General features: G+C 48.0%; 1 protein-coding gene across 9 annotated transcripts in view; it reads right to left on the bottom strand.

The window, feature by feature from the left end:
• Positions 1-19,248, bottom strand: part of myt1la (myelin transcription factor 1-like, a) — a 35,347-nt gene extending 16,099 nt beyond the window's left edge. For 6 of the 9 annotated variants that reach the window (XM_029849548.1, XM_029849542.1, XM_029849549.1 and 3 more), the window contains exons 1-8: positions 19,207-19,248; positions 11,859-11,944; positions 11,582-11,636; positions 11,444-11,477; positions 7,649-7,711; positions 2,267-2,781; positions 584-1,199; positions 55-455 (exon numbers count right to left, since the gene is read on the bottom strand). In XM_029849548.1, coding sequence (XP_029705408.1) covers positions 55-455; positions 584-1,199; positions 2,267-2,781; positions 7,649-7,711; positions 11,444-11,477; positions 11,582-11,636; positions 11,859-11,888 — 1,714 coding nt within the window. In that variant the 5' untranslated portion in view covers positions 11,889-11,944; positions 19,207-19,248. The remainder of the gene's footprint in view (positions 1-54; positions 456-583; positions 1,200-2,266; positions 2,782-7,648; positions 7,712-11,443; positions 11,478-11,581; positions 11,637-11,858; positions 11,945-19,206) is intronic. The other 3 variants (XM_029849551.1, XM_029849543.1, XM_029849546.1) reach the window with 2 other exon arrangements.
• Positions 19,249-22,017: the final 2,769 nt, after the last annotated feature.

Genomic DNA, 22,017 nt, shown 5'->3' on the forward strand with positions numbered 1-22,017 from the left:
ATCAGATCAATAATGACACCGTCAGGGTGAGCGTGTGGGGCTTTATGCTCCTACCTTTAGGGTAATAAGCCCTCTTCAATCCATCTTGGTGCAGCCTAGATCTACGTTCCTCGCTGGCGTTGTTCAGCCTCGGACTGTGCTCGCTGTGGCCACGATGTTGGTGATGACGGAGAAACGTGTTCTCTGGGCCCATCCGGTCCCTCATGACCTTTGCCCTCTCTGATTCCAGGGCGATGGCCTTCTCCAGCAGTGACAGGTTTCCCTTGGCCATGTCAAAGGTCTCGTCTGACCGATCAGAGGCAACTGACGTGGTGTCCTCGTCGCCCTCCTGGCTGCAGCTGGTTGGGTAACCTCTGGATGCCGGGCTCAGCTGCTCCTCCAGCTTCATCAGATTGGCCATGTCGGAGAAGTTGCGCTCCAGAGACCGAGGATCCCCCTGATGGCAGCTGTCATAACTGCATGTTTACAAGAACAACATCAGCTCTTTTGCAGATGATCTGTGCTTGTGATGAAGTGGGTGAGCGTGTGCACTTGACCATGCTGCTGCAGTTGGCCGTGTCCGTGTGAAGGTGTGTTGACCTACCTGTTTAGGTGGTGAAGCATTTGCTGCTCCGTTGGAACGTGGAGGTGATGGTGAATGCCAGTGCGTTCAGAAGTCTGCGTCTCACTGAGTTTCTGGGCCAGATCGAAGCACTGGTTCCTCAGACACTCCAAACCGCTGAGACACACTTCCTCCTCACTCTCGTCCCTAACCCCAACAACGGAGCGTCCGTTAGAGCGCCCGTCGTCCACCATGGTGCCTTCTGCGTATCCATCTTCAGGCAGTATGGCGCCGTGACCCTGTGCCAGGAGCTTTAGCGAATCCACCGTCTCCCTGACCACGTCGCTGTCCAGATCCACACTGAGCTCACCTTTGGCATCTCCCTGATCGCTGCCTTCATCTTCTTCATCATCATCATCCTCATCCTCCACTGTGCTGTTGGAAGAGTTGCTGTTCATCTCCGACTCTGTCATGGCCTGGTAGGCAGCATCTTCTGCAATTTTGCCAAGGTTGAGCAGCGACTTAGCGACCAGCTCGTCGTAGTTCTCGTAGTCTTCCGCTGTGCCGTTGCTGATAGCGCAGCTGTTGTTGTTGTTGTTGTCGTCCTTCAGAATTGGAACGAGCTTTGATTGTCCACCGTGGTTATAGAGGTTTTCTGCTGCCGTGGATGAAAAAACAACTCTTAGACTTTGCAGGTTTGAAGAGTTCCAACATTATTCAGACCAGTTTTTACTGGGTCTCCACCTTTAGTTACATCACACAAACTGGTGGGTGGCTGATCAGAAACAGGGCTGCCTTTATTTTATCTTTTCTTTCGTCAAAAAATCCAAATGAAGGGGAAGCCTCCTCAGATATGTGAATAAATTATCTGCTTCCTCTCAATTATGACCCATTTTTCCTTACAGAAATACACAACCGGAGCAGCACAGCGCTGTTGCTGTGACTTTCTGAGACACAGACAGTGCACGAGCGCACGTGAGATGCTCTGATTCAGGAGCCATAAATATTCTCAGGACGAGAAGACGAAAGCATGTGACGCATCTGCCAAGGAGGTGAAGAGGAAGGAAGGGGAGTTAATAAGGCAGTTTCTCTCTTTATTATCATGAAGTGCTCTCAGATGCTACTTAGGACAAAGAGGGACCAAGGGGGTGTTGATGGACGGGTGGGAAGCTCTGAGCATGTGGTCCACCAAAGCTTTGGGTCTCCTGACTTTGTCTTTAACCCACAATGCAGACTTAAGCTGCACTGAGTCGTCTTCAGTCTGCTATTAGACTGAGACGCTCTGTCCTGATTTCTGACAGCTCTCCAATGCGGCAGCAGGACCTGGAGACCAGAGCAGGAGCCAGACATGCTGCGTGCTGCCCGAGTGCTTGACAGTGAATCATCACCTTGGTGCCACAGCTCCCTTCTATCCTGCAAATTATTCCAGAAGAAGCCAGACAGAGAGGCTTCAGCACCAGTTTCAATGCTATTTCTAGGGATGGTTTGCACCTCAGGCTGTCCTGAGTCGTCAGTTCTTCTTCTGTATTGGAGTTATTGGTGAACTACTCTGTGTTTCAGCATCTGGACCATGTTCTCAGGCCCTTGTCAAACATCACACACTCTGAATAATTAAAGTTTAAAACCTCCAAAAACTTCATCTTTTAAAAAATCCATAAAGAGTCTGAGTGTGAGTGAGACTGAAGTGTTTGATGACATTATTCACACATCAGACCTGAGACTCACCATGCTGATGATGCTGAGCCTCTTCTTCCTCCTCATCCTCTTCCTCACCCTCCTCCTCCTGCTCCTCTTCATCATCACCATCTTCCACCTCTTCCTCTTCCTCATACATTCCCTCTTCCTCCTCCTCCTCCTCCTCCTCCTCCTCTTCCACCACTCGTTCCACTCCCATCGTCACATTCCTTCTCTCCACCTCTTCTTCTTCTTCCTCCTCTTCTTCCTCTTCCTCCTCCTCTGCCTGCTCCTCGTTGTCCTCAGAGAACTCATCCTCCATGTCATCCTCCCCATCTCTCTCCTCTTCTCCCTCCTCTACATCCCCGTGCTCCTTGCCTGAGTCCCCCACCTCCATGATTTCATTCTCATAGCTCGTGTATGCACTGATGTCCTCCACCTCTTCTTCCTCCTCTTCCTCTTCCTCCCCTAGGCTGGAGGCAAGGAAGGGTCTCCTCTTGGCCGCTGGCTCCAGTGGCTGTTTTTCCAGAGCTTTCCTCTTCTTTGCCAGTGGACAACCATAGACGCTACAGTCAGACAGAGAACAGATGTTTCAGTTTTTAGCCAACAGGTCGTTTAGCTCTTTTCAGATTACAGATTTTTATTTACTGACAGCTCACATCAGACTCCCGGTGGAGAAACGCCGGTGAGTTTCCACTGGTTACCAGCTAATTGATTCATTTGGTTGAAATCAAACTTTGTCTTTGGCTCTGTCTGAATCTGATTTGCTACAGGTGGATCAGATGACTTTAGATGATCCTACAGATCGGGAACACAGCTGTAGTGACAGCAAGACTCAGCCGTCACTACACAAAAGTCTGTAGATAACCTAAATTATCTTCTTCTCATTGGTCAATTCTGAGCTTATTTTCTATCATCTTAAGAGGCCAGTTTGGTCTTGAGGTTGCTCCCTTTTACCCACAGGAGAACCAGGACATCAGCAGCTTTAGTTGTGTTCTAAATGTATGGACCTCCAGTAGCATACCAAGATTTTAGTGAGAATCGTGCTACTGAATCAAGACTACAGTTCAACATTTCAGGTGGCACTGACCTATGTGGCTATGACATTTTCTTTACATCTTTACTCTTGCTCATTTGTTCAGACAACAGGAGGGTCGCCCACCACACAAAGAAGAAAAAAGGCGACGCTCATTCAACCAGGGCCTCAATTACGCAAATCCCATTATAGTCATTAACTGTTGGGAAAATTCAGCTTTAATTGCTCCAAAACAGCACGCACAATTATACACAGCTTTAATGTGGATTTAGGAAATCAATTAGAGCATTTCCATATGAAAAAGCTCATTCTGGGTTTGGAGGGCAAGTTGAAGGTGGCGATGCTGCTTTTAATAATGAAACCATCACCTTTAAAACAAACCTAGTTTTATGTCAGTGGAAGACAGTGATGAGCAAGAAGCTCTTTAGTTTCATTTGGCAGAACTAAAGACACAAACAAGCAACCAGCAGGAATCAGCATCCTCGTATTTACACATGATAGTGACAATATTATTAGCATTAATGTATTTATTCATAGGCTCTTTTCCACAAAAGTAGAGAGGGCCGAACAGTGATATTTGTGGAACACTCTTGAACTGTCATTTTCATTTCTTTCACATCAAGCTGCCTGAAAAACTGTGGCAGGGGTTGAGCTGAATGTGAGATTGTGAGATTCAACTCTTATGTTTTCACTTTGGAACCTGTATTGTTGTTGTTACAGTCACACGTTTTTTTGAGATCAGTGTTGCTTCAGTGAAAGGTTGTAGCTGTTGTAGCCGTGCTGAATTGGAGAACACTGTGTCTGTTTATGCTACTTTGGTTTACTTATTTTTTTATTATTGCTGAGATATTATTGCCCCCCACCCCAGACCCCGAAAGGGATGAAGTGGTCAAGAAATTAAATATTTTTATTCAGTGTTCAAAGGTGTTGTTTCTTCATAAAAACTAAATCAAAATGACAATATAGACACATGAAGACTAGTGCAAAGAGAAGTGAATCATGATCCATCCATTCTCTAAATTTATGTGTGTGTGCATGTGTGTGTGTGTGCGTGTCTGTCTGTCTGTCCGTCTGTCTTTCTGTCTTTCTATGTGTGTGTGTGTGTGTGTGTGTGTGTGTGTGTGTGACCTTAGCCACCTAGCTGTCTCCTACCAATTAAAATTCCAATGGTAATTAAAGCAGATCAGAAACAAGGGACTGCTGCAGACAAGGGCGAGAGACTATGCATGGTAATTATGCAGTGAGAGAGAGGATGGGGGAGGGGAGCAGTTGGCTTCATTGATTGGCTGAAGTCGTCACTCTGACGGCGACGGGAAGCTGATTAGAGTCAGCGTCTGACCCTGATTCACATAGGAGGCCTGAACAGTCCCCTCAGACTGTAATCTAAGCATAATCTGAGTATAATCTACACGTCCATGAAAATAACAAGTATGATGGTCAAGTGGACATCACAGTAAAGTTGAGCTCTCTTCAGCGGGAGAAGACCAGTCTGACCAGTGGCTCATAAGCCATGTCTGCGTGTTTTAATGGAAATTATTGTTATCAATTCCTCTGGGATTAATGAGAGTGCTCCTCCTTCTGTTGGGTGCTATCTACACGCCACTCAACTAATCTCATCCACCCTTTGTTGCTGCTCCTGTCCACCGCAGAGGAACATCAGCTCCAGCCTGATCAGCACAGGTATGTGAGGCCAGGCTCCCCCACCCATAGGCTGGGGGGGGCAGACACTGGGTATTGCTGCTGAGACAAGGGGGAGGGGGGGTGTTAATGTGGGCGACGCGATGTTCACATCCTATACTAGCGGTTGCTATGGGAGACAGGCTACATCCCTCCTGGTCCTCATACTGCAGCATTGGCACGGTGCTGTCGCCATGGTGACATCCTCCAGAGGGCGGGTGGGAGAGAGAGAGAGAGACAAAGGAAGGTAGGGAGGAAGAAAGGAGGAAAAGAGGGAGAGCCAGTGAACTTGAACCTGATTATCACCACCACCTCCACCACCACCATCACCACTATCACCTCTACCACCTCAATCACCACCACCACCATCACCACTTCCACCACCACCTCCACCACCACCATCACCACTATCACCTCTACCACCTCAATCACCACCACCACCATCTCCACCTCCACCACCACTTCCACCACATCTCCACCATCACCTCCACCACCACCACTTCCACCACATCTCCACCACCACCATCACCACCACTTCCACCACATCTCCACCACCACCTCCACCACCACCACTTCCACCACATCTCCACCACCACCACTTCCACCACATCTCCACCACCACCACTTCCACCACTTCCACCACCACCACCTCCACCACCACCACTTCCACCACATCTCCACCACCACCATCACCACCACTTCCACCACATCTCCACCACCACCTCCACCACCACCACTTCCACCACATCTCCACCACCACCACTTCCACCACATCTCCACCACCACCTCCACCCCCACCACTTCCACCACATCTCCACCACCACCTCCATCTCAACCACCACCGCCTCCATCACCCTCACCTCCATCACCACCTTCATCACCTCCACCCTCACTACCGAGAGCACCATCCCTTTGTGCCCCCCCCCCAACAGATGAGACAGACAGCTGAGGGATCTGAGGGTTGTTGTCCTTCATCATACATGCGTCATACATCATTAAACTCAACATGACACAGCGTCACCTGTAAAAGTGTTGAATAAAAACACACTCAGCTGGAACGAGACTAGTGTATCAGGTCAGCAGGTTACACAGGGCTGTGATGCTGTGATGTGCATGTGCATGTGTGTGTGTGTGTGTGGGGGGGGGGGGGGGTAAGTGTCCTTCACAGATCCATCAATGAGCTCTGCCTTCCTGCCCTGTCATAATGTTGGATTAAATATGATCCTTTTGAACAGATTTGAGGTCCCGTCTTCACCTTCCTGATCAACCCGTTGTGGGTCAAATAAAGGAATCAGAGTCTGAACACTCACGCCATGGCTGTTTTATATCTCAGCACTTTGTTCCTTTTACACCAGTTTGGTGAAGCTTTAAAGGTGTAATATTTATGGTGTAGAGGGTGTTTTCTGTGTATGGAGGAGTAACACCCTGATCAGACAGGTACCCTGATCAGGAGGACAGACACCATGACCAGAGGACAGACACCCTGATCAGGAGGACAGACACCATGACCAGAGGACAGACACCCTGATCAGGACAGACAACCTGACCAGAGGACAGACACCCTGATCAGAGGACAGACACCCTGATCAGGACAGACAACCTGACCAGAGGACAGACAACCTGACCAGAGGACAGACACCCTGATCAGAGGACAGACACCCTGATCAGGAGGACAGACACCATGACCAGAGGACAGACAACCTGACCAGAGGACAGACACCCTGATCAGGACAGACACCCTGATCAGGACAGACAACCTGACCAGAGGACAGACAACCTGACCAGAGGACAGACACCCTGATCAGGACAGACACCCTGATCAGAGGACAGACAACCTGATCAGGACAGACACCCTGATCAGAGGACAGACACCCTGATCAGGACAGACACTCTGATCAGGAGGACAGACACCCTGATCAGAGGACAGACACCCTGATCAGGACAGACACCCTGATCAGAGGACAGACACTCTGATCAGGAGGACAGACAACCTGATCAGGACAGACAACCTGATCAGAGGACAGACACCCTGATCAGGACAGACACCCTGATCAGAGGACAGACACTCTGATCAGGAGGACAGACACCCTGATCAGGAGGACACCCTGATCAGAGCTTCTACTACTGAGAGGCTGGAGGATCAATGCAGTCTCACCCGATCTTAGAATGTGTCTCTGATTCATTTCAGCTTTTTGTCTCTTTACTTCTTTTCCTGATAAATGTTGGCCTTGACATGTCCTGAACTTTAATTATTAATGAATAGTTCACCACAGTTCACAGTAGACACAAAAGGAGAGCACTACCTTCCTGTCAGACTCCAACTGATACCTGTATCACAATCACAGATGAGTGGACAAAATGAAAGTGTTTCTTTGGTTCCAAAATTGATGGTTGGTTTGCTGAACTTTGTTGAGTTGATTTTGTTTCTCAATGGTGTGAAATGTATATGATCACACTGTTCCACTCTTAATTCCATTAATGCTTACCGAGTCGAAAGTTCTAATGTCCGATATCAGTGCGACAGTTTGTCATAATAAAAGGCGATTAAAAATCTTCTCTTGATGTAACCAGCATAAAGCTGAAGTGTGTGTAGCTCCTTTATGATTCTTCCTTTTTAAAACACACAGAAACCTTTCATCACAGACATTCTGCAGGTTTTGGGTCTTGTTGCTACCCTGAAGCAGAACTTTAGTCTCTAATAAGAGGTGATGCATCCATACCTGCGATGGCGAGCGTACTTCCCACTCACGTGACCGCTGCCGTCGCAGCCTGGAGTGGGACAGCTGAGGAGGAAACACAGATGCTTTAGAATTTAAAGTTTAAATTGTGGAGGTGCAGGAAGTTATAGGATCCTTTAGATCTTTCAGATCCTAACCCTGGGATGCTTCTGTCAACAGTTGCATTTAATTTAAAATACAAGAAGGGCATCGTTGACTGGCATGGAGCCCAACAGGAAAATTTGGGAACACTTTTAGCAGAACAATATTAAAGTCTCATGTAAAGACAATGTAAAATTGCTTAACTTATTCTGTAAATCTGTGAGCAGCTGCATGAAAACAAACAAGAATGTTGGAGCCATATGCCAAAAAATATGTTGTGTTGCGAGGTGGGTGTGGTCACATGTCACGGGGTGTGGCCTAGCAGGTGGTTTGGGAGAAGGAAGTTAAAAAAAAATTGTTGACCGCTGTCCTAAATCATCTAAATGTCTTCCTCTATCAAAAAAATAGAATTGTTTGACACGCAACAGAAAAGGGTTTCAAACGTCAGCTGACGATACAATACCCCCTCACCTAAACAGTGCAATACTCCCTCATCTAAACAGTGCAATACTCCCTCACCTGAACAGTGCAATACTCCCTCACCTAAACAGTGCAATACTCCCTCACCTAAACAGTGCAATACTCCCTCACCTGAACAGTGCAATACTCCCTCACCTAAACAGTGCAATACTCCCTCACCTAAACAGTGCAATACTCCCTCACCTAAACAGTGCAATACTCCCTCATCTAAACAGTGCAATACTCCCTCACATAGATGGTACAACGCTACCTCACTTAGACGGTGCAACACTTGCTGGCTTAAATGGTGAAATACTCCCTTACATAGACAGTGCAATACTCCCTCACCTAGAAGGTGCAAGACTACTTCACTTAGATGGTGCAATTCTCCCTCACCTAGACAGCACAATACTCCCTTACCTGGATGGTGCAATACTCCTTCACTTAGACGAAGCAATCTCCCTTCCATAGACAGTGCAATACTCCATCACCTAGAAGGTGCAATAGTCCCTCATATAGATGGTGCAATACTGCCTCATCGAGGCGGTGCAATACTCCCTCATTAAGACAGTAAAATACTCCCTCACCTAGACGGTGCAATACTCCCTCACTTTGACGGTGCAATACTCCCTCATTAAGACAGTAAAATACTCCCTCACATCGACGCTGCAATACTGCCTCAGCTCGACGATGCAATACTCCCTATGTAGACGGTGCAATACTACCTCACCTAGACGGTGCAATAGTCCCTCACATAGAAGGTGCAATACTCACTCATACAGACGGTGCAATACTCCCTCACTTAGACGGTGCAATAGTCCCTCACCTAGACGGTGCAATACTACCTCACCTAGACGGTGCAATAGTCCCTCACATAGAAGGTGCAATACTCACTCATACAGACGGTGCAATTCTCCCTCACCTAGACGGTGCAATACTCCCTCACTTAGACGGTGCAATACTCCTTCACTTTGACGGTGCAATAGTCCCTCACATAGATGGTGCAATAGTCCCTCACATAGAAGGTGCAATACTCACTTATACAGACGGTGCAATACTCCCCCACCTAGACGGTGCAATACTCCCACACATAGATGGTGCAATAGTCCCTCACATAGATGGTGCAGTAGTCCCTCACATAGAAGGTGCAATACTCACTTATACAGACGGTGCAATACTCCCCCACCTAGACGGTGCAATACTCCCACACATAGATGGTGCAATTCTCCCACACATAGAAGGTGCAATACTCCCACACATAGATGGTGCAATTCTCCCACACATAGATGGTGCAATACTCCCTTTACATAGACGGTGCAATACTCCCACACATAGACGGTGCAATTCTCCCTCACCTAGACGGTGCAATTCTCCCTCACCTAGACGGTGCAATGCTCCCTCACCTAGACGGTGCAATACTCTCTCACCTAGACGGTGCAATACTGTCTCAGCTTGACGATGCAATTCTCCCTCACTTAGACGGTGCAATAGTCCCTCACATAGACGGTGCAATTCTCCCACACATAGATGGTGCAATACTCCCTTTACATAGACGGTGCAATACTCCCACACATAGACGGTGCAATTCTCCCTCACTTAGATGGTGCAATACTCGCTCACTTAGACGGTGCAATACTCGCTCACTTAGACGGTGCAATACTCCCTCACATAGATGGTGCAATACTCGCTCACTTAGACGGTGCAATACTCCCTCACATAGATGGTGAAATACTCCCTTATAGACGGTGCAATTCTCCCTCACCTAGACGGTGCAATACTCCCTCACCTGGCCTCTCATCGACAAAGTAGTGCTTGGAGTCACAATAAAGGTTTCTGACATTATTATTTTCTACTTTTTTTCTTTTATATTTCTTCAAATGATTCAAAAAGGTCAGCATTTTTAGGACAAACACGTGACGTAGTTCTGAATAAAGTGGTTGTTTTCCTTTAAGGACGTGTGATGACACGAGAGGACTAAAGGACTCCTGGTGGCTCCTGGCTGCTGGTGTGACCCTGTGAGGAACATTGAAAACTCATGTCTGAGCTTGTTCTGGTATCATTCCTGCGCTCAGCAGCTCTGAGTCATTCTGCTGCACACTGACGCAGCCAAGCGTCACGCTGACCTTTGACCCCAGCCTGCAACTGCACACACTATGGCCCCGCATCAGCTGATCCGCAGTCTGAAAATGTAGGCTACAATGAGAGTCACACACAGGCAGGAAGAGGAGATAGAAGTGATGGAAGAGCAGAGGAATTATAGACAGTGTATAGTATAGAAGTCCAAAAAAGCAGGAAAAAAGTTAAATGGATGTGAGAATAATGCCCGTTTATCCTTAGGAGACCTCCAGCTTGCTCCGTCTCTCTTTAAACCTTAACATCATGAAAAAGTCCTCTATCTTGAGGTTATACCAAACTTCCCCAGCCCTGTTTCTTGAGGTGTCATCTGAAGTGTTGACCTCCTTCAAAACCCAATCAGAGCTACTGTGATTTACACTCTGATGTTTGTCCCTTTGCGAAAACAGGAAGAGCCTCCAGGTCACCTTCATCTTTGATTGCTCTGCATTTTGACCAAGTACCACAAACCTGAGGAGGAACATTTATACTACTGGTGTCATCCCTGAGAGGACACCACTCAGAAAATGAATGAATGAATCAACGATATTGGAAGGCTGAGTGGAGAGCTAGATCATGAGGATGGATGAGAAATGCTGTCATCAGTTACCAGAATCAATAAAGTTTGAAGGCCTGAAGTTTTAGGACTTCAGGCTGTTGTGACCACAGGAAGGTTCCTGGAGGAGACCTTCACAGGAACCTTTGGGATATTTTGTCAAGCCACAGATTTGAATGTACAGATGCTAATATGAACATCAAATTACATGAAGGTGGGCGAGTGCAGCTTCGTCCAAATCTTAATGCTTTGTTCTTGAGTGTGTTTTAATGTACAACTCAGCCTTTTTAAATAATTACTGCTCTCAAAATGTGAATGCTTTCCTCCACCTCTTATCAGCACCCCTGCTGTGCCACAGTCACCAGTGGGACTTCAACATTTAGCATCATCTAAAGAACCCTGTTTCATATTCTTGACAGGTTCCTGTACTCACTGCAGGGGGCTTCATCAAAAAGCTGAGGGGGGAAGAGCTGATCTGGTGAGCCGCAACCACAGATCAAGACTTTTCTAACTGATAAAAAGAAGGACGCTCGGCCCATCCAAACTCTTCCAATCTGTGGTTTACCTACCTGAAAAGCTCCTGAGTCACAGCTTCCACAGCAGCTGCAGACACAAAGAGGAGGGTTAAAACTGCAGCAGACAGTCAGCCAATAACTCCTCCTTCAAAATGTCCATATAAGCAACTGAAGCATGAAAACCACACACACCTCGAACCCCTTTGGACCGAGTACGATGGCGTTTTTTAACCACGTTTATCTCCATCTGACGAGGGAAGCAAATGGATGTCAAACATCTGCAGTGGGGATTAAAAATGTTCATTAATATCACTGCAACCTGCTCAAAGCGGCAAGGGCACAGGATTGAACCAACAACCTTCATATCACTAGGGTGAGCTACAGGATGCATGAAGACAGCAGCTGACACACTGATTTACACAGAGCATCAGCGTGCGCTCACACACATGTGTAAACCTGGTGAACGTACTTGCTCGTGGTTCAGAGTCACGCCGCTCATGTAGCTGAAGAGTCTTGGGTAAGAGAATGTCCCGGGTGGCCTCACAAGGTCTTCATCTGCAACAAGAGGAAATTCAGAATTATATGATTAAAATAAAGCAGAAGAGTTCCAAAAACTTGGAAGAATAAAGAACTGCTGTCATTAACTGCTGCAGGTTTGGAGAACAGCGTTCAACAGTCAGCAACAAGTTTTACAGATGTTCCACTGACCACAAATGAGCCGTGAGAAGGTCAGAAGCACAACAAAGACATCAAACGACACATGGAGCAAAGTTCAATTCATATTCAAGGAGTGTCCAAACAGCATGCCAGAGGCAGCAGGGGTGTCCTGCCCCCTCCAATGTGAGCTCTCAGCAGCCAGCAGGGTAGGAGCAGACTGCAGAGCTACAGGTCTCATCCGCGTCCCCACTGTCCTCAAACAGGACATGAAGATATGACCACGCTCGGTCTGATGGTGCCCTGCTGAGTTTGCCGGTCAGGGCAGAAGTAAAGAAAAAAAATTATAGCTATCAAAAAGAACCGAAGTGAAAAACATCCTGACCAGTTCTGGATCTGAAGACTGTAAACATGCACATTCTTTCTGGAATGTTTGAATTCATAAGTCTGAACGAGCGTTTGGATCTGCAGCCATCAAAGCTGCAGTTGTGAGCAGATAATTCCTCAGAACGTTAGAGGAGACTCAATGATGAGTCCAGGTTCTTCAGGTGGATCGATCGTATTCTGTTGTGAAGTGATACTTGTTCACCAGCAGATCTACAGTGAAAACAATGCAAATAGATCTGATCCAAATCTTTCAAAGCTCGCTTTAGGCTGCAATTATCATGTGAGATCTAGCCGATGGTATTTCAAAGCAAATAGCAATATGAGACTGGGAGCTCAGAGACAACAGTGGGATGATGAAGAGGAGAAGAGAGCAGCTCTTCATCAGCTTCACTGCAGTTTGCAGCCTTAATATAAATGTAAATTGTGGAACCAGCAGCCTGCTCCCATTACGAAGCTCCGTGAGGCTGGGAGCATCTGAGGCCACCACTCCACTGAACGTGCTCCAACGCAGCCCTACATCAAAAATGTCTGCCTGCCTCTGCTGCTGGTTGGAGACACACACACCCCAATATATATATATGATAGCGTGCACGCTATGTGCTAAGCTTCCCCCTCAGAGGTGCATTTCTGGGCTGCAGCCTTGTTCAGCAGGTAACTGGGCAGTTCTGGATGGGCATCTTCTCGAATCAAGAGAAAAACGACTTCAGTTTACGCAACCGAGTTTTAACAAGGTTCATTAATTTAGGGAAGAATTAACAGTACTGTGCATGTTTACCAGTGACCTGCCCTGAAGCCACTACCCGGCGGTCCTGAGCCCTTCCTTCATCATGTCAGCTCCTCTCAAACATCTGTGTCTTCAGTCCTCCCCGAGGCTTCATTTACTGTCAAACCCCTACAGTAGCGAGGAAACACCCCGTCCCTTCATTCATGCAGTCATTGGAGCACACACAGCACAATACAGGCTCTGGACTCTGGTGTGTGTGTGTGTGTGTGTGTGTGTGTGTGTGTGTGTGTGTGTGTGTGCGTGTGTGTGTGTGTGTGTGTCCTATATGGCTGCACTGGTTCTGTGTGAAGACAGGGGAGCTCACAGCTGTTTAGTATTCAGTCCAACACTCTGCCAGCAGTCTGGCACAAAGATGCAGCGCTCCATAGTGAGAGACCATACATCCTCACACACACGCACGCATGCACGCAGGCGCGCGCGCACACACACACACACACACACACACACATAGAGTGAAGCTGATCTGAGTCGTCTGGCTCTCTCTGCAGGCCTAAAATTCTTTTTTGTTGTTCTTTTAGTCCCAGCCATGGAGATGAAGCCACAGATGATGGAGGAGGACAGCATCGATTTACACTTCTATAGTGTGCTGGCATAGAGACACGGTGTCCACATTCTGTCTCTGTTTTAGTCTATTTGTTGACATTTTTACCTGCGATTAGACCAGTTTCACCATAGTTACCTGCTAACGTCAGTGCTCCGTCTATATTTAGCCACTTTAAAATAACATCCTGATTAAAAGTGTTGCAGCTCTTTGGAAACCGGTGAACAGACAACACGCAACAGTCATCCCTGTCCAACGTTTCTTTGGACACCTACAACAGATCTGTGGATTTTTCTGAACTGCTTGTTAGGTTTGGTTGGATGAGCTGAAATGTCTGCAAAAACTGGAAAAAAATAAAGTATTAAATTAGTAGTATTAGTAAAGTAAATAAAGAAATGAATATTTAAAGACAAATCAAAGAAAATTCAGGTTTAATTGTTCAGTTTTAAAATACTTCACACACACACACACACACACACACACACACACACTCTCTCTCTCTCTCTGAGTGGTGTTTGCTGAAGGGCTCAACAGCAGCTCGTACTGTGGTGGCAGCAGCACTTTTATCAAACACAGACAGGCGTGTGTTTGTAAGGCTGCGCTGCACAAATTAAACATCTGAACAGAGCAACGCTGCTGCCTCCATCTGTATCCACAAGCAGGTGAGCTGGATTTTAGTCTGGACCCAACCTGACGACACAGTCGCAATATTAACGACAGCAGCAAACATTGTCAGGGTCATGCAGGTTCAGCTTCTCCATCACTGAAATGTTTTTATGTTATCTAAACTTCAATGTTCAGCATGCAACACTTTTAATAATCGATTGTGAGAAATTGATTTGAGGTGCATAAATTAACTTTAACATTCTTATCACTGTCTTTCATTGATTGATCAACAGCATCCATCCATCTTCTACCTCTTCTACCCCTCGGCGAGGGCCGATAACAGCGGGGGCCGGAGGGAGAGACCAGTCTGCAGCTGATGACGGAGACAACACACTGAGACAACAGGCAGTCACACAAACAAGCAGTCCTGGTTTCACACCTCAATCTATGGACTGTGGGAGGAGCCAGAGAACCGCAGTCCCGGACCCGAACATGCAAACTGGCCCCTGGGGGGACCAACAGGGACCTTCCTGCTCCGAGAGACACCCCTGCACCACCGTGCTGCCCTCAACAGGCAGATCTTCACCTAAACGTGGTGACCACATCAGAGTGTAACAGGAGCTCTAGCTCATGTTCTAATGTCATGACGATTCGCCTGTGCGAAGGACAGAACAACAAGTCGATCAGCATCTTTACTCAGCAATCAGATCACTGACAGCTGCTAACACACACACACACACACACACACACACACGACCTTTACTGAGACACACACTGTTGAGCAGTAAAGTGTGAACAGTTGGTGGTGAACACACAACACACACACATACAGACACACACACACACACACACACACACATAGAAGCAGCTCAGCCTGGTGCAACAGAGCCTGTCTGACTCCAGTACAGCAGCCTTACTCCTGGTTTCCATGGAGACTGGACGATCAGGTGATTAGCCACATCAATTAACCTCTGACCAATCACAGGCAAGCTGGGGCAGCAGCAGCTGACTGATCTGCAGATACGACCACGGCTCCACGTTCCAGACTAACAAAGAAAGTGTGGAGCGACGCCAACATCAGAACAGCAAATTAAATTCCAGCACTCATAATTTCATCTTTCAAACTCCACAGAGCAGCTGTTATTGCTCTGCTTATGCTCTCACATGTTTGTTCATTTATATTATTCTTAAAAAAGCTACAAAAACTGGTTCTGATGTGCTGAATCCACATGGCAGTGCAGCTCACCGGCCACAGTGCATGTTCCTCCTGTTTGCAGTTGTGGGTCACATGACCAAACTGTCTGACCGGCTGCTGTGGTACTATCACCCTGGTCACTGTTTCAATGGGGGGGGGGGGGGCTACAGGTGAGGGCTGATAGCTTTAACGTCTATCTCGGCCATGTGAGGACGCTGCGGCTGCTAACTGAGGCATCATCTCTCAGACCAGCAGATATATTTCTGAGCTGTCGGGAAGTCAAAGAGACAGCAGCAGCAGCAGCAGCAGCAGCAGCAGTAGCAGCAGCAGTAGTAGCAGCAGCAGTAGTAGCAGCAGCAGCAGCAGCACAGCAGCAGCATAGCAGCAGGAGCAGTAGCAGCAGCAGTAGTAGCAGCAGCAGCAGCAGCACAACAGCAGCAGCAGTAGCAGCAGCAGTAGTAGCAGCAGCAGCAGCACAGCAGCAGCAGCACAGCAGCACAGCAGCAGCAGCACAGCAGCAGCAGCACAGCAGCAGCGGCAGCGACAGTGGCAGCAGCAGCAGCACAGCAGCAGCAGTAGCAGCAGCAGCAGCAGCAGCACAGCAGCAGCAGCAGCACAGCAGCAGCAGTAGCAGCAGCAGCGGCAGCAGCGGCAGCAGGAGCAGCGGCAGCAGTAGCAGCAGCAGCAGGAGCACAGCAGCAGCAGCAGCACAGCAGCAGCAGCAGCAGCAGCAGCAGCGGCAGCAGTAGCAGCAGCAGCAGGAGCACAGCAGCAGCAGCAGCACAGCAGCAGTAGCAGCAGTAGCAGCACAGCAACAGCAGCAATAGCAGCAGCAGCAGTAGCAGCAGCAGTAGCAGCAGCAGCACAGCAGCAGCAGCAGCAGTAGCAGCAGCAGTAGCAGCAGCAGCAATCGTCGCAGCAGTAGCAGCAGCAGCAGTAGCAGCAGCAGCAGCAGCAGTAGCAGCAGCAGTAGCAGCAGCAGCAGCAGCAGTAGCAGCAGCAGCAGCAGCAGAAGCAGCGCAGCACAGGAGCAGCAGCAGTAGCAGCAGCAGCAGTAGCAGCAGCAGCAGTAGCAGCGCAGCACATGAGCAGCAGCAGCAGTAGCAGCGGCGTCAGTAGCAGCAGCAGTAGCAGCACAGCGCAGGAGCAGCAGCAGCAGTAGCAGCAGTAGCAGCGCAGCACATGAGCAGCAGCATCAGTAGCAGTAGTAGCAGTAGCAGCAGTAGCAGCACAGCACAGGAGCAGCAGCAGAGCAGCAGCAGCACAGCAGAAGCAGCATCAGTAGCAGCAGCAGCAGCAGCATCAGTAGCAGCAGCAGCAGCAGCAGTAGCAGCAGCAGCAGCAGCAGCGCAGCATCACAACTGCTGGGCTTCCCCCCACAGCTGCTGTCTGATGATCTGAAATAACTGCAGTATTTTACATGTTTGGCTCCTTCCTGCTCTCTGCTGACAGCAGAATTACCCAGAATTCCGCTGGTCTGGCTGTGATTGAACTCTTCCTCCACACTTTCAACTCCATGTGTGAGAGGACAGCTGATCCTCTCAGTGTTGGACACTCTGACCTGCTTTAATCACCGTGAAATCACTGTTAATGGCTGTTCAGGAAGCAAATCACTACAGGAACTCTTCAAGCTCACTTTCCAAATCTGTTCGTTATCCTCAGACGTGTATGTGTGCGCATTCTCTCTGCGTTCATGTAATAATAATAATAATAATAATAATAATAATAATAATAATAATAATAATAATAATAATAATAATAATAATAATAATAATAATGTTCTGCTCCCTGGCAGCAGAATCCTTTTTCTCTAGGTGACGGAGCTCACACAGGAAAAACTTCTGACTGGCCATCTAATTAGCAGCGTTGCCCTGTCAGGAGTGTGATTGAGAAGAAGCTGATCTGGGATCAGCCTGTGTAGCGTCCTTAGGCCTGACACTGTGACCAGGCTCTCCTGCTACGCTGCTGCAGCCAGATGTTGGTTGCTGTTCTATTGTCAAACAGCTGATCTGGTTCCAGACTCCCCAACCAGCAGGCAGGTGGTTCTACTCCACAGGAAGGGGCAAAAGGGGGCTTTGTTTGGTTCTGAATGATCCATGCAGAGCAGACAGGAAGACAGACAGGAAGTTCATGACGTTTATTAGGACTTTTTTACTTTTGTGTTGGCTGACATTTTTGTTTACTCAGGCAGCAACACGGCCCCACTTGTCTGCACCCACTCAGGAGGTTGTTGGTTCCAGACCAACAGACAGCAGCTCTCAGGTAACCGATGGCCCCAGAATGATGAGGACCAGCTTCCAGAGTCCACCATGCAGATGCTGAGGGACGACCTGACTGCTGAAAGGATCAGGTCGGGGCCAAATGATCCTGCACAAGCACATATGCTCGACGTCCCCAACACAAAGACAGTGGACAGCTAAATGAAACAGGTCCTGAGACGAGGCCTGTCCTTCACCATACCCCTGACCGGGTCCCGACCCCGACCCGACCCCGACTCCTTAACCTAAAGGCCTTCTCATTCAGTGATGGACCACGGAGGAGCATGTGACACCATGAACACCTTTCTCGCTCTTCATTTTACTGATTTGTATGTTTCATGGATTTAAATTCCAAACAGGTTGATTTCAGCATGAACCTCAGATTAAAGATGGATTCATGGATGATTCAGGTGTACCTTTACAGTCACTCCGCGATGACCACAGAATCATTAATGAGAGCTGCTCCTCCACTAAGCTTTAAAGTTGATAATTACGAGAAGAAAAGCTGAAAGACAAAAGAATCAGCAGCCAAAAAAACCTGCAGATGAGCGTTAAAGTTATAGAGTTATAGAATCAGGATTCCAGTCAAACTTTGACCAGCCCAGCTCGGCACTGATCAAACTTCCTGCATGAACTCATCCAGAGAATTCTGCATGGAGCTGTGAAGGTCATCCACACTCAGAACATACATCAACTACAGGAGCCACAGAGAAGGAGGCTCCAGCTTCTGGTGCTCTCCAGAATGTGGGAAATAAGAGTGAGGCTGATTTGAAGGTGCCGAGCAACTAATGAGCAGCAGGACACACGCCACCAGTCAGGCATCAATATTACAGGAATGCTGCCGCTCTGCCGGAATACCAAACATTCGGCACAATAGTCCCAGGCTGGATTAACATATCTCATTAAGCTCTGTCCTACAGCCACTATACATAACAATACAGGCTCCACGCCACCCCCAGCCACATTAGGCTAATAATACAAGTGGATCATCAGATATTATGGAGCAGCAGCTGCCTCGGAGCAACAACAGCAGAACCAAAAACCAGCGTCACTACACATCAACGCAGGTGCATTAAGGTCAGCACACAGACACCACAGGTCAGCAGGCAGGAAGTCCAGCAACGGGCAGCACAGACACGCAGCAGACCCGGAGCCAGAGCCGGAGCCGGAGCCGGAGCCGGACCCAGACCCAGACCCAGACCCAGACCCAGTAAGAGTTATGCTGAAGCTGACAGAGTCCTGCAGAGGAGGAACTAGTGTCAACAAAGCTGGAAGCAGCGGCGGCGGCGTGACGGATGAGCGGCGAGGTGACCGCAGCCGCACAAAGAGCATCAGGCACGAATCACACACACGAGATGCATGCAGACGGAGAAAAGATGGAGATTCCTCTACCTCTCCACTCAGCTTCCTCTTCTTCCTCTTCCTCCTCTGTGGTGGGGGGAAAGTCTGCAGCCTCCTTCTCTCTCTCTCTCTCTCTCTCTCTCCCCCTGTCTGTCTGTCTGTCTCACTCTCTCTGTCTGTCTGTCTGTCTCTCTCCCTCTCTCTCTCTATTGTCGCCGTGCCTTCACTGGTGGAGAGCGTGAGGAGGAGGAGGAGGAGGAGGAGCAGCGGGGGGAGGGAGGGCAGACAGGAGGATGATGATGCTGAAGATGGTGGAGGGAGAATCAGACACTGCAGCAAGAGGAAGAAGACAGCTGCTTCACCCCCCCCCCCCCCCCCCCTCATTTCTCATGGATGCGCATGATGGAGAGAGAGAGAGAGAGAGAGAGAGCAAGAGAGAGAGAGAGCAAGCGTGGGCTGCACGCATGCAGGCGCAGCCAAGGATGGCAGAGCATCCCCAGCCTGTGCTGCTGAATTGATTCAAAGGATGTAGACCACACACACACACACACATGCACACACATTGCACACAGACACACACACACACACACGTGTGCGCATACACACACACACAGAGCTCTCTATAGGCCCTGGAATGCATCAGTGTATAATTTCCTTTGTTCAGCTCTGTGCAACAACACGTTCTAATTTAGGCTGGAACTTCAGCATCATTATCTCTGTTATCAAATCTAAACCGGAACAGATTATTAATGAGCTGTTAATTAAAAGGACTCTCAGGCTGACGGACTGTGGCCAAAATAAGCTTCTCCGCAGCCTCCCTGGTTAAACACTTGCTTTGACTTTACAACCCTTTCATTAGACGCTCAGCTATGAACTGTCGACTCACAAAGAGTTGCTTCTGTGTGTGTGTGTGTGTGTGTGTGTGTGTGTGTGTGTGTGTGTCTGTGTGTGTGTGTGTGCGGTGTGTGTAGCAGCTGTGCTCACATAGGGGGGTCACAGATGGGGGGTCGAGGCTGGGTGCTGCTTTCATAGTTTCTCCCAGGAGAACAACCAATGTCCTGAAACATCATTCCATCATTCCAACATTCCATCAGCTGACCTGTTCTCCTAGTCCTAGAATAAGGCTGAATTCAGACGGACGTCAGAAATGGTAACCGGGACGTGCTGAAGGTTAAAGGATGAAGGTGAGAAGCGGATGGACAGGTCAGCTCTGTGGACACCTGTCTTCACTGGGACGTTAACATTAGCTGGCCAGTGTGGGTCGGTTTTTTAAGAAAATAAAAATTGACTGCATTTCTTTTTAAAGTGATACTAAATTGAGAGCACAGCCAAATGCACATTTCTGCAGAACCACGATGTCGATGATGGTGGAAAAACCTGATTGCAGGTTCATTAAAAGAAAGAACTAAGCTAACTGCAACAGTTGTCTGGCTTAGTTTGGCATGTTGACGTCCAGCATAATGTACTCTCAAATATCCGAATAAATGACCTGACGTGCTTACAAAGTTTAAAATCATACTTAGCTGTTAGCATGCTAATGTAACATGTAGTAGGGGATGTCTGAAGAATATTTATTCTTACTGAACTAAGGGGAACAGTCAACAAAAAGATGGATGAAGCTGATCTGTTCATCAGGCTGACCTACCTTTTATTGGTGTGTGTGTGTGTGTGTGTGTGTGTGTGTGTGTGTGTGTGTGTGTGTGTCTGTCTGTCTGTCTGTCTGTCTGTCTGTCTGTCTGTCTGTCTGTCTGTGCCACATCTGCGGTCACGTTGCTGCTCAGCTCCTGATAGTCCAGAACTCCTGATGCTATTTAGCTCCAGCCAGGTAACACTAGTTTAACACCAGGCTGCTATCAGCCCAACACCAGGCTAACACCAGGCTAGCACCAGGCTAATACCAGGCTAATATCATCCTAACATTCAGGTAACACCAGCCTAACAGCAGACTAACAACAGGCTAATATCAGCCTAACGCCAGGCTAATACATTGCTAGCACCAGGCTAATACAAGCCTATATCCACCAAACAACAGGCTAAGATCAGGCTAGTATCAACCTAGCACAAGGCTAACACTAAGCTAACACCAGGCTAACATCATTCATGTTTCATTCATTTTCGTTTTTCTCTGTGATAATTTATCCTTCATCCTTCCCTTCTCCTTCATCCTGTCTGTCCATCCTCTGGTGTGCTCTCATTCTCATTCTCTCGCTCTCTCCCTTCTGCCCATCCTCCTATAATCCCATCATTCTCATCACATCCTCCCTCCTCTCTCCCTTCTCCTAACCTGCTCTTCTTTTCTCCATCCTTCTTCTGCTCTGAGTGAACTGAGGACAGAGAGAGAGAGTAGATAGAGCGGTAGAGCGAGCTTGGTTTGAATAGGATGACCTAGTTAGACTCTCCCTTCAATAAAACATTGAGACTGAGAAATGAAATGCACAGGGCTCTGTCTCTCTCTCTCCCTCCCCTTCCCCTCTCTCCCTCTCTCCGTTCCCATCGCTCTCCAACTCTCTCTCCCCCTCTCTCTCTACCTCTCTCTCCCCCTCTCTCCTCTCTCTCCATTTCTCTCTCCCTTTATCAATCTTTCTTTCCCTCTTTTGTAAAGTTTATTCCTCAGTTCAAGACCTTCACTCTAAAAACATTGAAACTAAACTTTTCCATCTTTATTGGATCGTTTTCCTGATTTGGTTCCACCACTTTTTTCCGTTAAAGTTCTACAGGTTCTTCAGGAGCATCAGGCATGTCTCAGGAACAGCATCAGTAGATGTGCTCTGCTTCATCGTAGATCATCTCATCCATCCTCCAGCTGAGGCTCCTTCACATTTAACTGCACCTTCACCTTTAATCTCTGGAATAAGATGACCC

This window comes from Takifugu rubripes, chromosome 16 (assembly GCF_901000725.2).
Source record: "Takifugu rubripes chromosome 16, fTakRub1.2, whole genome shotgun sequence".
NCBI classification, from domain to species: Eukaryota; Metazoa; Chordata; class Actinopteri; order Tetraodontiformes; family Tetraodontidae; genus Takifugu; species Takifugu rubripes.